Here is a 12,365-nt window from a genome sequence, read left to right as displayed (position 1 = left end):
GGAAAGGAAAAGGACAGACATTTGAAAAACTTCCATCCTTCCCACTGTGTCTCAGCCTGACCCACATTTTCTGAGAACTGGCATCATTTTCAGAGAAGGTTCAGTGCCCTTCCCAGAAGTCAAAGGAGACTTTTTTTTTTTTTTACTTTCATTCAACCCTTGTGCTAAAGAAACAAGACCAGAAATGATAGCAGGGGAGGAGGTAGGACAGGATTTCTTCTGGGATAAAAAAACACCATCATGGGTGTGAGCTTAGAGCCCACACTGGACCAATGAATTCACACAGTCTTTGAAAGGACAAGAGCAGTAGAAACTTCACTCAATAACTTTGGAGTCTTGTTTTGTCTCATAAGGTTTGAAGAGGTATCCATGGCATATTAATGGCCCCTGTTCTTTGAAAACATAACAGAGGTTCCAAGTGGAATGGGAGTGCTCCAGAAAACAAATATAGAATGTAAACCATGTTCTGATCAGTCTTACCTCCTTCACCTCACAAAACATAACGAAACGGGCAAAACTCTAAATGATAGAATGCAACAGTATTTATAGGGAAGGAACATAGGAATAGGCAAAGGAAGCATTGGGAAAGAATCAGGTATAGGGTAACATAAATGAAGAGAATATTAGTGAAGTTCCTAAGCAAATAATTTGGGAAGTTAGAGTAGGTGTCCGTGCAGAAATAGTTTAAGGTTAAAAGGACAGGAAATATTCAAACTGTTGAGAAAGGATAGTTTAGTGAGGGCTTGGAATATCAGTGGTAAGAAAAATTTACCAATTTTTTTCTGAAGGTCACCTGAAAAAAATAAAAGGAAACACCATTATAAATATGCCTCAGAAACGAAAAGGAATTTAAATGTAGTGGAAATTTCACATACAATATTAAATGTAACAGAGATAGACAAACACAGATACTTACACAACATATGTGCAGGCATACACATATGTACCAATATGACTGGTAACTTCCTTTTGTTCTGAGAATATTGGTCGAAAATTAAAAGAGGAAAAGGAGTGATCTCACTGACCTGAGGAAAAATTTCAGGAATGATACTACTCGTGGTTATCCTTTTGTTTTTGATTTACCTGACATCACTTGGGGTCTTACTGTATGGTCTGTTGCTGCTGTTGCTGTTTAGTTGCTAAGTTGTGTCTGACTCATTTGTGAACCCATGGATTATAGTCTGCCAGGCTCCTCTGTCCATGGGATTTCCCAGGCAAGAATACAGGAGTGAGAAGGAAGTCAGAGTTGCCAGCAATTCCAGCCCTCCAGGATGCTCAGGAAGGAGAAGAATATCTGTGCAATCTGGCAGCCCCCAGGCTGCAGCCACTCCTTATGATGAGCACTGAGGAACTCAGGATGTGGAAAAAAAACACAGGATACTGGTCCCAGGATGGCTGAGGTGCATATGAAAAGAATGATTTCAGTTAGCCCAGAAAACTCTTGCATCCTCCCATACATACAAAAGTGCTAAATTCCTTAACTTTGGATATCTAGTCCTGTTTAATTCACAAAAATATTTTTGATTTTCTGACTGCATGCCCTTTGTTGCAAACTTCTATATGACCTGACTTCTTCCCCTGTCTCCTCAGAGCAGTTCTCTCAGTGTCACTTGAGATACCGTCTCCCAGGCTTGAAGTCTTAAAATTCCCCACGGAATAAAACACAACTCAACTTTTGTGTTGTGACTGTTTTTAAGTTGACAATGGTTTTTTCTATTATCAAGACCTTGACAATTTGGTATAGTGAAATTTTATTGATTTACAAATACTTTCATGTTTCTTTTCTCCTTTCAGAATTGAGCTTGCTCAGTTTGAGAGTCAGGCTTGTTTTGGTTAAGAATTTTCAGGTTAGGGACAATTGCAAGACAAAGGAACAAATAGTCCTGTGGTTTTCTTCCATAACATTTCAGTGACCTGCATAATTTGTGATTCTTTAGTGCTCAGACAGTAAAGAATCTTCCTGCAATGCAGGAGACCCAAGTTTGATCCCTGGGTTGGGAAGATCCCAGGAGAAGGGAATGGCAAACCACTCCAGTATTCTTACCTGGAGAATCCCATGGACAGAGGAGACTGGCAGGCTACAGTTCATGGGGTTGCAAAGAGTCAGACATGACTGAGTGACTAACACACATACACACAAAACTAAGAGCTAGCTTGATTTCATTTAACTGAGCTATACTAATATATTGGGGAAAAGTATTCAACTTTCAGATATAAATGTTCTCAACTTAAAAAAAGAATACTGGAGTGGATTATCATCGCCTTCTCCAGGGGATCTACATGACACAGGGATCTTACCCATATCTCTTGAATTGGCAGGTGGATTCTTTACCCCTGAGCCACCAAGGGACCCCATTTGGTTGGTTACTTTTAATAAATTCTTTGCCTGCTACTAAAAACAAGCAATCAAGTCTCGTATTTGTTTTAACTATGTTGTATAAAATATCCACAATAGTGAACTAGAGAATACTGAACTGCTTGAAGAAAAAAATGCACGGTTTGGTTTTTTAGACTATCTATTCACATTTTATTAAGTGATGATGACATAACTACTTTCGCACATGTCAAAATGGAGTTCATGATATCTCAATCACCTTTTCAGAAAAAAAAAAAAAGATATTACATGCACCTATGCAAACAGTATTAGTTAAAAAGAGATGAAAAACCAGAGAGAAAAAAAATCATCCACTTGTTCAAAACAGTATCTGTAGCAGTGGCTGGCTTCCCAGGTGGTGTTAGTGATAAAGAACTCGCCTGCCAATGCAGAAGATGTAAGAGATGGGGTTTTGATTCCTGGGTCAGGAAGATACTCTGGAGAAGGGCATGGAAATCTACTCCAATATTCTTGCCTAGAGAATCCCACATACAGAGGAGTCTGGCAGGCTAGAGTCCATAGGGTCACAAAGAGTCAAACACAACTGAAGTGACTCAGCACACAGCACAGCACAGCAGTGGCCACATGACCTCTGCTGCCTGACTTAAAGAGGTAAATTTTATTTCTTCTAAAAACAAAAGTATATTGAAAAATGTCATTAGAAAAACAGGATATATTAAAGTTTTAATGAATAATTTCTGCTTTTGTGGGGGAAAAATCTTTTGGAGACACTGCAGGATGGTAGTTTTGGTGAAATTTACATAAAGTATTTGGGTTTGATATATGTATTATTTTTCAGCTTTCCTAACAATATAAAGTTGATAGTCCCCTGGACTGCAAGGAGATCCAACCAGTCCATTCTAAGGGAAATCAGTCCTGGGTGTTCATTGGAAGGACTGATGCTAAAGCTGAAGCTCCAATACTTTGGACACCTCATGCGAAGAGTTGACTCATTGGAAAAGACTCTGATGCTGGGAGGGATTGGGGGCAGGAGGAGAAGGGGACGACAGAAGATGAGATGGCTGGATGGCATCACTGACTCGATGGACATGAGTTTGAGTGAACTCCGGGAGTTGGTGATGGACAGGGAGGCCTAGCGTGCTGCGATTCATGGTGTCACAAAGAGTTGGACACGACTGAGTGACTGAACTGAACTGAACTGAACTGAACAATATAAAGGGGCTTCCCAGGTGGTACTAGTGGTAAATTACCTGCCTGCCAATGCAGGAGGTGTAAGACACCTGAGTTCCATTCCTGGGTCAGGAAGATCCCCTGCAGGAGGACATGGCAACCCACTCCAGTATTTGTGCCTGATAAATCCCACTGATAGAGGAGCCTGGCAGGCTACAGTCCATAGGGTTGTACAGAGTTAGACATGACTGAAGTGACTTAGTATGCATGCATGCAGTAATAGAAAATCTTTCCACAAATATTTGAAGTAATTGCAATTGGCCAAATTGACAGTTGTGTCAATAAAAGTAAATAAGAATGAATTAAAATTGTAGTCTTTGCATGTAAAAAAAGTTCCAGGAAAAAATTATATTTTAGTATTTGATACTTAAGGGTAATAGACTTCAGGGCAATGTAAGAAGGACCCTCAAGTTTACCCTTCGCCAATAAATGATTTCAAATTTTATTCAGATCTCGAAAGAAAAGAAAAGGGAGGCATATGGTAGAAGTCCATAAGCAAACGTTTGCCCTAGAAGGGTAGAGATTCAGGAAAGTATAGGCCAATGAGGGCATGTTGAATAAAAGCTGGGATATGTTTAAGACATCAGGAAAGCAAGTCTTTAAAGTGTTTGGGGAATAAAGGGATGTCAAATATACTTTACCAATTTTTATCTGAAGTTTGTATGTAAAATAAAATGAAAGACAATTTAAATTTCATTGGAAAGAAACACAAAGAAAATTCAGGTTTGTTGAAAATTGTATATAAAATTAAATTATCAGAATATAGATGAACACACAAAACACAAACACACACATACAGATTTTGAAAGTTTCCTTTTGAGAAATAAATAGCATTCAATGAAAAAGAAAAATGAATACATTGTCTGAATTGAGAAAACTTAGGAAATATTATATTTGGTTAATTACCTAATAAAATTTTTCATGATTTCTTTTGAAAGCATTTACTCTTTTATTACTTAGTTTTTTAAAGTTTTTAATTACTTATCTGAGCCCTGCTGAATATATATATATATACAAAAATCTCCTATACTTGTAGTTTCTCTGTATATAAGGTCACCAAAAGCTGAATTACAGAATTTTGATCCACTGCTCTACTGATATTCAGGGTCAGGCTAATGGGTGCCTCTTTTCACAACACTTTGTCAACTGATCAAAACATAACTGCATTTTATGGGAGTTTGATTTTAACCATGGCTTAATGAAGTTTACTCTCACAAAATCAAAGAAAGGGATGGGTATGAAATATTAAATGAGAGTGAAAGGAAGTCTAAGTCAAATGACTGAAACTATTTGGACAAAGCTTTCATATCAGAAACTAAAAATAGCAAAATTTTGCAAATAAATTCTTAGTCGTATGTACTTGACAAAAAGGAAATTTCTTTTAGATAACAATAACAGGATAAATCACAGAATAACACATGAAAAGCATAAACTTCAGTTGAAATAATAATAAAATGAAAAAAAATATGATGGGAAGTTAGGTATATAGGTTGGGGTTGATAGAGGTGGAAATGACAATTAAAGACAATGTAAAAGAAATAGATGAGACATAAGATACAGAGTGTAAAAAATTACTGGTATTTATCTTTATCCTGTTCACCCCTAACTGAAAAATGAAACAAAGAAATAATCATTCAAATAAATAAATCATTCAAATATCGGCAAGAGGACAATAATTTGCAACATTTTTTATTATTTATTCTTCCTTTAAAACTGTCCCATCTTTCTAAGGATTGAAATCAAATTTTTCCAATGCCATGTAACCCAAGAGAAGTAATGTTGCTTTATAACCTTTCATTTTTTTTTCTCATTTACAGAGTGAAACCAAAACCAAAATATGACATTATTATTTCCCAAGGATTTTTCTCCTTTCTTTTTTAATTGGAGGGTAATTGCTTTACCATGTTGTGTTAGTTTCTGCCATACAAGGATAGGAATCAATTTTTATATATCATTATATAATCAATCAATCATTATATATAAATTTATTTATAATATATGTTCTCTCTTTCTTGAGCTTCCCTTCACCATCCTATCCCACCCCTCTAGGTAGTCACACAGCACCACTTTGGTTTCCTGTGTTCTACAGTAGCTTCCCACTACCTATCTGCTGTACAGGTGATAGTGTACATATGTCAGTGGTACTTTCTCAGTTTGTCCTCCCCTCTCCTTTCCCTGTAGTGTCCACAAATCTGTTCTCTAGTCTGTGTATCCATTCCTTCCTTGCAAATAGGTTCATTAGTACTATTTTTCTAGATTCCATATATATGCGTTAATACACAATACTTATTTTACTCTTTCTGACTTATTTCACTCTGTTTAACAGGCTCTAGTCATATACCTCACTCCAACTAACTCAAATTTGTTCCTTTTTATGGCTGAGTAATATTTCATTGTGTATATGTACTGCATCGTATTTATCCATTCATCTGTCCATGGACATCTAGGTTGCTTCCATGTCCTAGATATTATAAATAGTGCTGCAAAGAAAACTGGGATACATGATTTTTGAATCATGATTTTCTTAGGATATACACCCAATAGTAGGATTGCAGTGTCATATAGTAGTTTTAGTCCTAGTTTTTTTTTTTTTTTTTTAAAGAATCTCCATAACTATTCTCCATAGTGACTGTAACAACTTACATTCCCATCAACATTAATTGTTTGTAGTTTTCTGAGGATGGTCATTTAGATTGGCATGAGGTGATACTTCATTGCGGTTTTGATTTGCATTTCTCTAATAATGAGCAATGTTGGTCATCTTTTCATGTGCTTATTGGCTATCTGTATATCTTTTTTGGAGAAGTCCCTCACAGTTTTGTGCAAAGAAGATTAACTTGAGAAAGAAAATAATGACAGAATATAGAGTAGAACTTTCCCTGGTATAAGCCATGAAAATCATTAATCCTACAATGGGCTCATGGGCTTTTTCACAATAAAAGACAAAGATGATCACATGTATAATAAGATATCTACAGTTTTACTTGTGAAAGCATATGGTAAAAGTACCCTCGTGTTACAAACTGCATTTGTTATTATATCCGTATGAAGTCTACTTCATGTTATTAACAAGATATGTTCCCTAATTTCATTCAATTTGTAAATCAAAATATAATAAAAATATTATAAATATTTATTTAGAAAAACCTTTTCGATTTATGCTAGAACAGCAGCATCCCCTGTCATTGACATCAAAAGTTATAAATTGAGATATGTATTGTGCATAAACTTTTCTTAAAATATAACCTCCTTCTGCAAACATTGAAAAATGATTGCAGTTTGAAGAATTAATATTTATGTTAAAAAGTATAAAAGAATGAAGAACATTTATTATAGTTGAAAAAAAAGGAAAGTATTGTAAAGTATTTGTAATATTGGGAACAGTTTGGTAATAAGATAACAGATTAGGAAGGGAGGAGGACAACATTTTGAAACTACCGTAGTGTTCTGTGGGATTCTAACAGACACATATTTCTGAGACTGAAAATGTGAGATTCCAAGGTTATCTCAGTAATTAGAAGATAACGTTTTTGTACTACCATACATGTCTGGTTGCAAAAAAATAAATATTGAAAATGATACCCAACAATGCTGCTGTATAGCACTCCCTCTTGTATAAAAAGATATCAATCATTGTTCTTGCATTGAACCTTCCACTTTTTCAGAATATGATGGAAACATATACTCATTCACCAGAAAGGTAATTGAAAATAGATGACAAAGACAAAGTAAAGACAACCATCTGTCCATAGTTCTGCTGTAACAGTAGTCAAATAAGTCTGCTACATAAATAAGTTTAATATATAACTGAAATGAATTCTTTCTGAAACGAAAATTATCATTAAAACTGTCTTTTAAAAATATCAGTTTTAAGGATTATATCCTGTTTTTGGAAAAAATTCTTTGGCAATTTCCTAGGACAACGTTTTCCTTGACTTTCACATCAAAGTTAAGAACTGAGAGAGAGGTGTAAACCAAATGCAAAACTTTTGGCATATAAATTTATTCTAAAACATCAAACAAAATTCAAGTTGTCAACACGATCACTGTGTCATTCAAAATCCAAAAAAGAAAGAAAACAATTTTAAAAAGGAAAATTGCCATTGTTAGAAGAAAAAAAAATCCCAAACCAGTCTTTGGAAATATTCTTATGCCTGGGAATGCTAAGGTAATGTATTTGGGTACAGTGGGTCAACCGCCTTTTCCAAAATTCAGTAAAAACAGACTACAGGAGAGGTACTTGACAAGGATGAGGAAGAACAGAGTAAAGAAACCCATCTGTCCACAATCTACCTGCAGCAGAAGTATCAAGCTTCTTAGATACATAATTTGATATATAACTGAATTAAATTATCTTTGAAACAAAATATACCATTGAAAGATATCATTAAAAAGTATTAAAGTTTTACATATTCTATCATGCTGTAGGAAAAATAATATTTGGCAACTTGCTAGGGCAATGGTTTCTTAGTCTTTCAAACTGAAAACTGAGAGAGGAATATAAACAATTGAAAATTTCCCAGGATACATATTTCTTCTAAAACCATTAAATAAAATTTGGTTGTGAAGAAGATCATGTGTTATTCAAAGTGCAAAACAAAGAATAAAAAGGGAAAAAATTACTAATATTGGAAGAAAAAATTGCAAGGATAACATTGGAAATATTATTATATCTGAAAATGTGTTCAGGCACAGTGGAAGAATGAGTATCAAGTTAATGGACCAAGAAAAGAAAGCAGAATTTATACAGGCTTTGAAGATTCAATGAGTAGTCAAGCTTTACTCAGCCTGTTAGTGGTCTTCTCTGATCTCTGCAGGTTTGGGAAAGTCTCGTTGACCTAAATTTGGGCCCTAGATATTGGAATTAGCCAGAGGACCTAATTGTGATGTGTTCTGACAAATGACGAGAAGGAACACAGTTCCTGTCAACCTAATATCCTTAATTTCCTCACCTTTTAAGTAAGCCTATAACATTTCTTAAAAAAGAAAAAAAAGTTAATGTAAACAGGAAAGAAATGCCATGGAATGGAATAAGGAGGCATTGAAATGGGTTTTTAGAAGTGGAAATTAATGAAAAGAACTCTCTATGGACAAGTCTATAACTAACATTTGGAGAGAGAAAAGTAGACATCCAAAAATAGTGCAATACAAAGAAAGCGTATGGATTAAGAGACTGGGAATGTCAAGGCCTCAGAAAATCACTTATGTAAAATAGGTTTGTGAGAAACATGTTTAAGAATACTTACCATTTTTCCCTAAGGTTCTTTAGAAAAATAAAATAAGAAGTTTAAGGGCAATGTCATGGAAATGGTACATTAGGAAACAAAATTTGTTATAAAATTCATATTTATGTCTTAACGATCTAAATGCAAATACATAAACATGCCCACACACATACACAGAGTGGCTGAGAGCTCACTTGTTTAAGAGACTATTCTCCCAAACGGAATATGGGTAAAAAGTAAAAGTATTGTGCTAATTGTGAAAAAAATTTAAAATAATAATTCTAAAGTCTACATTTAAAAAATATTCATTATCTATATTGAATATACTACTGTTGTTGCTTTCCAGCTTATTATGTCTAATTTGTCACTGGGCTTTTATTCTATAAATGGAGTCAACTTCATCAGTGCTATACCTAAGAGAGATTGCAACAACAGGACAAATCACAGAAGCACCTATGTGGGAAATTGACTAACAAGTATATATGGCACACAACCATTGAAAGGACATAAAAATGAGATAAAATCATACAAGAATGTGTGTACTGACTCTAAGGAAGATGATGATCAAGCATTGAAGGCAAACTTACAAAAGAAAAATGAAGCTATGACTAGGTACACAGGGAAATACGTTAACAAGAGTTGGATTTAAAGAAGTAACTTGTTAGGAATGGTAGAGGACGATATTTTCAAACACTGCCATATTTTTCTGTGGAGTTCTAACCAACACACATTTATAAATATTTGAACCATGAGAGTCAAAGGCTATTTCAGCAATTAGAGGGAAATGAGTTGTACTTCTTATATGCCTGAGTTCCAACACTTCCCTGGTGGCTCAGACAGTAAAGCATCCGCCTACAATGCGGGAGACCTGGGTTTGATCCTTGGGTCGGGAAGATCCTCTGGAGAAGAAAACGGCAACCCACTCCAGTACTCTTGCCTGGAAAATCCCACGGATGGAAAAGCCTGGTAGGTTACAGTCCGTGGGGTCACAAAGAGTCAGACATGACTGAGCGACTTCACCTTCACCTTATGCCTGAGTTCTAAAAAGAATAAGATTGAAAATGATACGAAGCAAACAGGTAGTATAGTTCACCCTTAGTGATAAAAATCATATCAATAATAGGTCTTGCCTTAAGCCATTTCTTTTTAAGAACACACAGACAGCAAACAAAAGCTCATTTGCAAGAGAGGTAGTTGAGAAGACACGAGGAGGAGGGAGTTCCTCTGTCCACAAATCTACCCTGTAACAGTGGTCATTTAACTCCTGTCAAATATGTTAATTTGACATATTCCTGAGTTGAATTATCTTTGAAATAAAAATTATCACTGAGGGCGGTCCTAAGATGGTGGAGGAGTAGGACGGGGAGACCACTTTCTCCCCTACAAATTCATCAAAAGAGCATTTAAACGCTGAGTAAATTCCACAAAACAACTTCTGAATGCTGGCAGAAGACATCAGGTACACAGAAAAGCAGCCCATTGTCTTTGAAAGGAGGTAGGAAAAATGTAAAAGACAAAAAAAGAGACAAAAGAGGGAGGGATGGAGCTCCGTTCCGGGAAGGGAGTCTTAAAAAGACAGAAGTTTCCGAACACCAGGAAACACTCTCACTGCTGAGTCTGCGGCGAGCCTTGGAAGCACAGAGGGCAACATAATAGGGAGGAAAAATAAGTAAATAATTAAAACCCACAGGTTACTAGCCCAACAGTAACTCCCCCAGCAGAGAAGCAGTATAGACGCCTGCACTCACCACTAGCAAGCAGGGGCTGGGCAGGGAGGCAGGGGCTGCATTGCTTAGAGTAAGGATCAGGCCTGAATGCCCTGAGGGTAATCAGAGTGAACTAATTTGGGCTAGCAAACCAGACTGTGGGATAGCTACCATGCGAAAAGCCCTAAGACTCCACCAGGCCCGCCACAGAACAAAGGGCTGAACAGTACTAGCCGGCTGCAGACCATCCCCCTCCAGTGACAGGCAGCCAGAGCTGGAAGGGGGCAGTTGCATCCCCAGAGAGACATTATCTACCAAACTGCAAGCAGGCTTCTTTGCTAACTAAGACTTCTTGGGGTTCTCAGTCATCATCCGCCTGAGAAGGTGCACCGGTTGTACACCCAGAAAACCGAGCGGCAGGGACGGGAGAGGCGATAAGTCGCAGTGACTGCGGTCACCAAACACATCATCATCTGAGCTGCTCGGACCTGGGAAGGGCACAAAAAGCAGGCCCAACAGCGTCTGTGCCCCTGGGGACTACCTGAGTGCCTGAACCTGAGCGGCTTACACCTGGGAGGTGCATGCAGCCCAGGGCTGGCCTCAGACGGTTCCCAGCAAAGCAACCTAGAGCCTGAGCAGTGTGGGCAGGGAGAGTGCACGTGCCATGAGCAGGGGCAGGCCTAGTGTGGCTGAGACACTGTGAGCACACGCCAGTGTTATTTGTTTGCAGCGTCCCTCCATCCCCACAGCGCGACTAAACAAGTGAGCCTAAAAAAAAAAAAAAAAGAAAACGTGTCCACCACCGCCCCGCTTGTGTCAGGGCAGAAATCAGACACTGAAGAGACCCAACAGAAGAAGCTAAAACTGAGGGAACCACCTTGGAAGTGACAGGTGCAATAGATTAAAACCCTGTAGTTAGTACTGACGACATAGGAAGGGGCCTATAGATCTTGAGAAATATAAGCCAGACCAAGGAAGTATCCGGAAATGAACTGACTCCACACCCCACACTGCCCACAAGAACACCAGAGTAAGTCCTAGATATATTTTTACTATTTTTCTGATCATTCTTTTTTTTGTTCTTTCTTTCTTTTTTAATGTTTTTAAAATTTTAAGTCCTCTTTTGCTCCTTTAATTTTCATTTTTATAACCTACTGCTGCTGCTGCTAAGTCGCTTCAGTCGTGTCCGACTCTGTGCGACCCCATAGATGGCAGCCCACCAAGCTTCTCTGTCTCTGGGACTCTCCAGGCAAGAACACTGGAGTGGGTTGCCATTTCCTTCTCCAATGCATGAAAGTGAAAAGTGAAAGTGAATTCCGACTCTTAGTGACCCCATGGACTGCAGCCTACCAGGCTCCTGTGTCCATGGGATTTTCTAGGCAAAAGTACTGGAGTGGGGTGCTAATGCCTTCTCCTATAATCTACCATTACTTTTCAAAAAAAAAAAAGACTTTTTAAAAGCAAACTTCATATATATATATTTAAAATAATTTTTGTGACTTTTTTTTCTTCTTTCTTTAATATTGTATTTTTGAAAATCCAACCTCTACTCTAGAATTTTAATCTTTGCTTTTTGGTATTTGTTATCAATTTTGTACCTTTAAGAACCCAATCTTCAGTACCCATTTTTACTTGGGAGAGAGATTACTGGCTTGATTGCTCTCTCTCCCTTTGGACTCTCCTTTTTCTCCATGAGGTCGCCTCGGTCTCCTCCCTCCCCCTTCTCTTCTCTACCCAACTCTGTGAATCTCTGTGTGTTCCAGACTGTGGAGAACACTTAGGGAACTGATTACTGGCGGGATCTGTCTCTCTCATTTTCATTCCCCCCTTTTATCCTCCTGGCCACCTCTGTCTCCTTCCTCCCTCTTC

The 12,365-nt window shown here is 37.4% G+C and overlaps 1 protein-coding gene across 2 annotated transcripts in view; it reads right to left on the bottom strand.

The window, feature by feature from the left end:
- The window catches only part of LOC112443756 (butyrophilin subfamily 1 member A1-like), a 75,217-nt gene that overhangs the window by 27,749 nt on the left and 35,103 nt on the right, over positions 1–12,365 (bottom strand). For both annotated transcript variants that reach the window (XM_059880616.1, XM_059880617.1), the window contains exon 4: positions 773–793. In XM_059880616.1, coding sequence (XP_059736599.1) covers positions 773–793 — 21 coding nt within the window. The remainder of the gene's footprint in view (positions 1–772; positions 794–12,365) is intronic.

Source organism: Bos taurus, chromosome 23 (genome assembly GCF_002263795.3).
Source record: "Bos taurus isolate L1 Dominette 01449 registration number 42190680 breed Hereford chromosome 23, ARS-UCD2.0, whole genome shotgun sequence".
Classification (NCBI taxonomy): domain Eukaryota; kingdom Metazoa; phylum Chordata; class Mammalia; order Artiodactyla; family Bovidae; genus Bos; species Bos taurus.
This window is presented reverse-complemented; position numbering and strand designations above follow the sequence as displayed.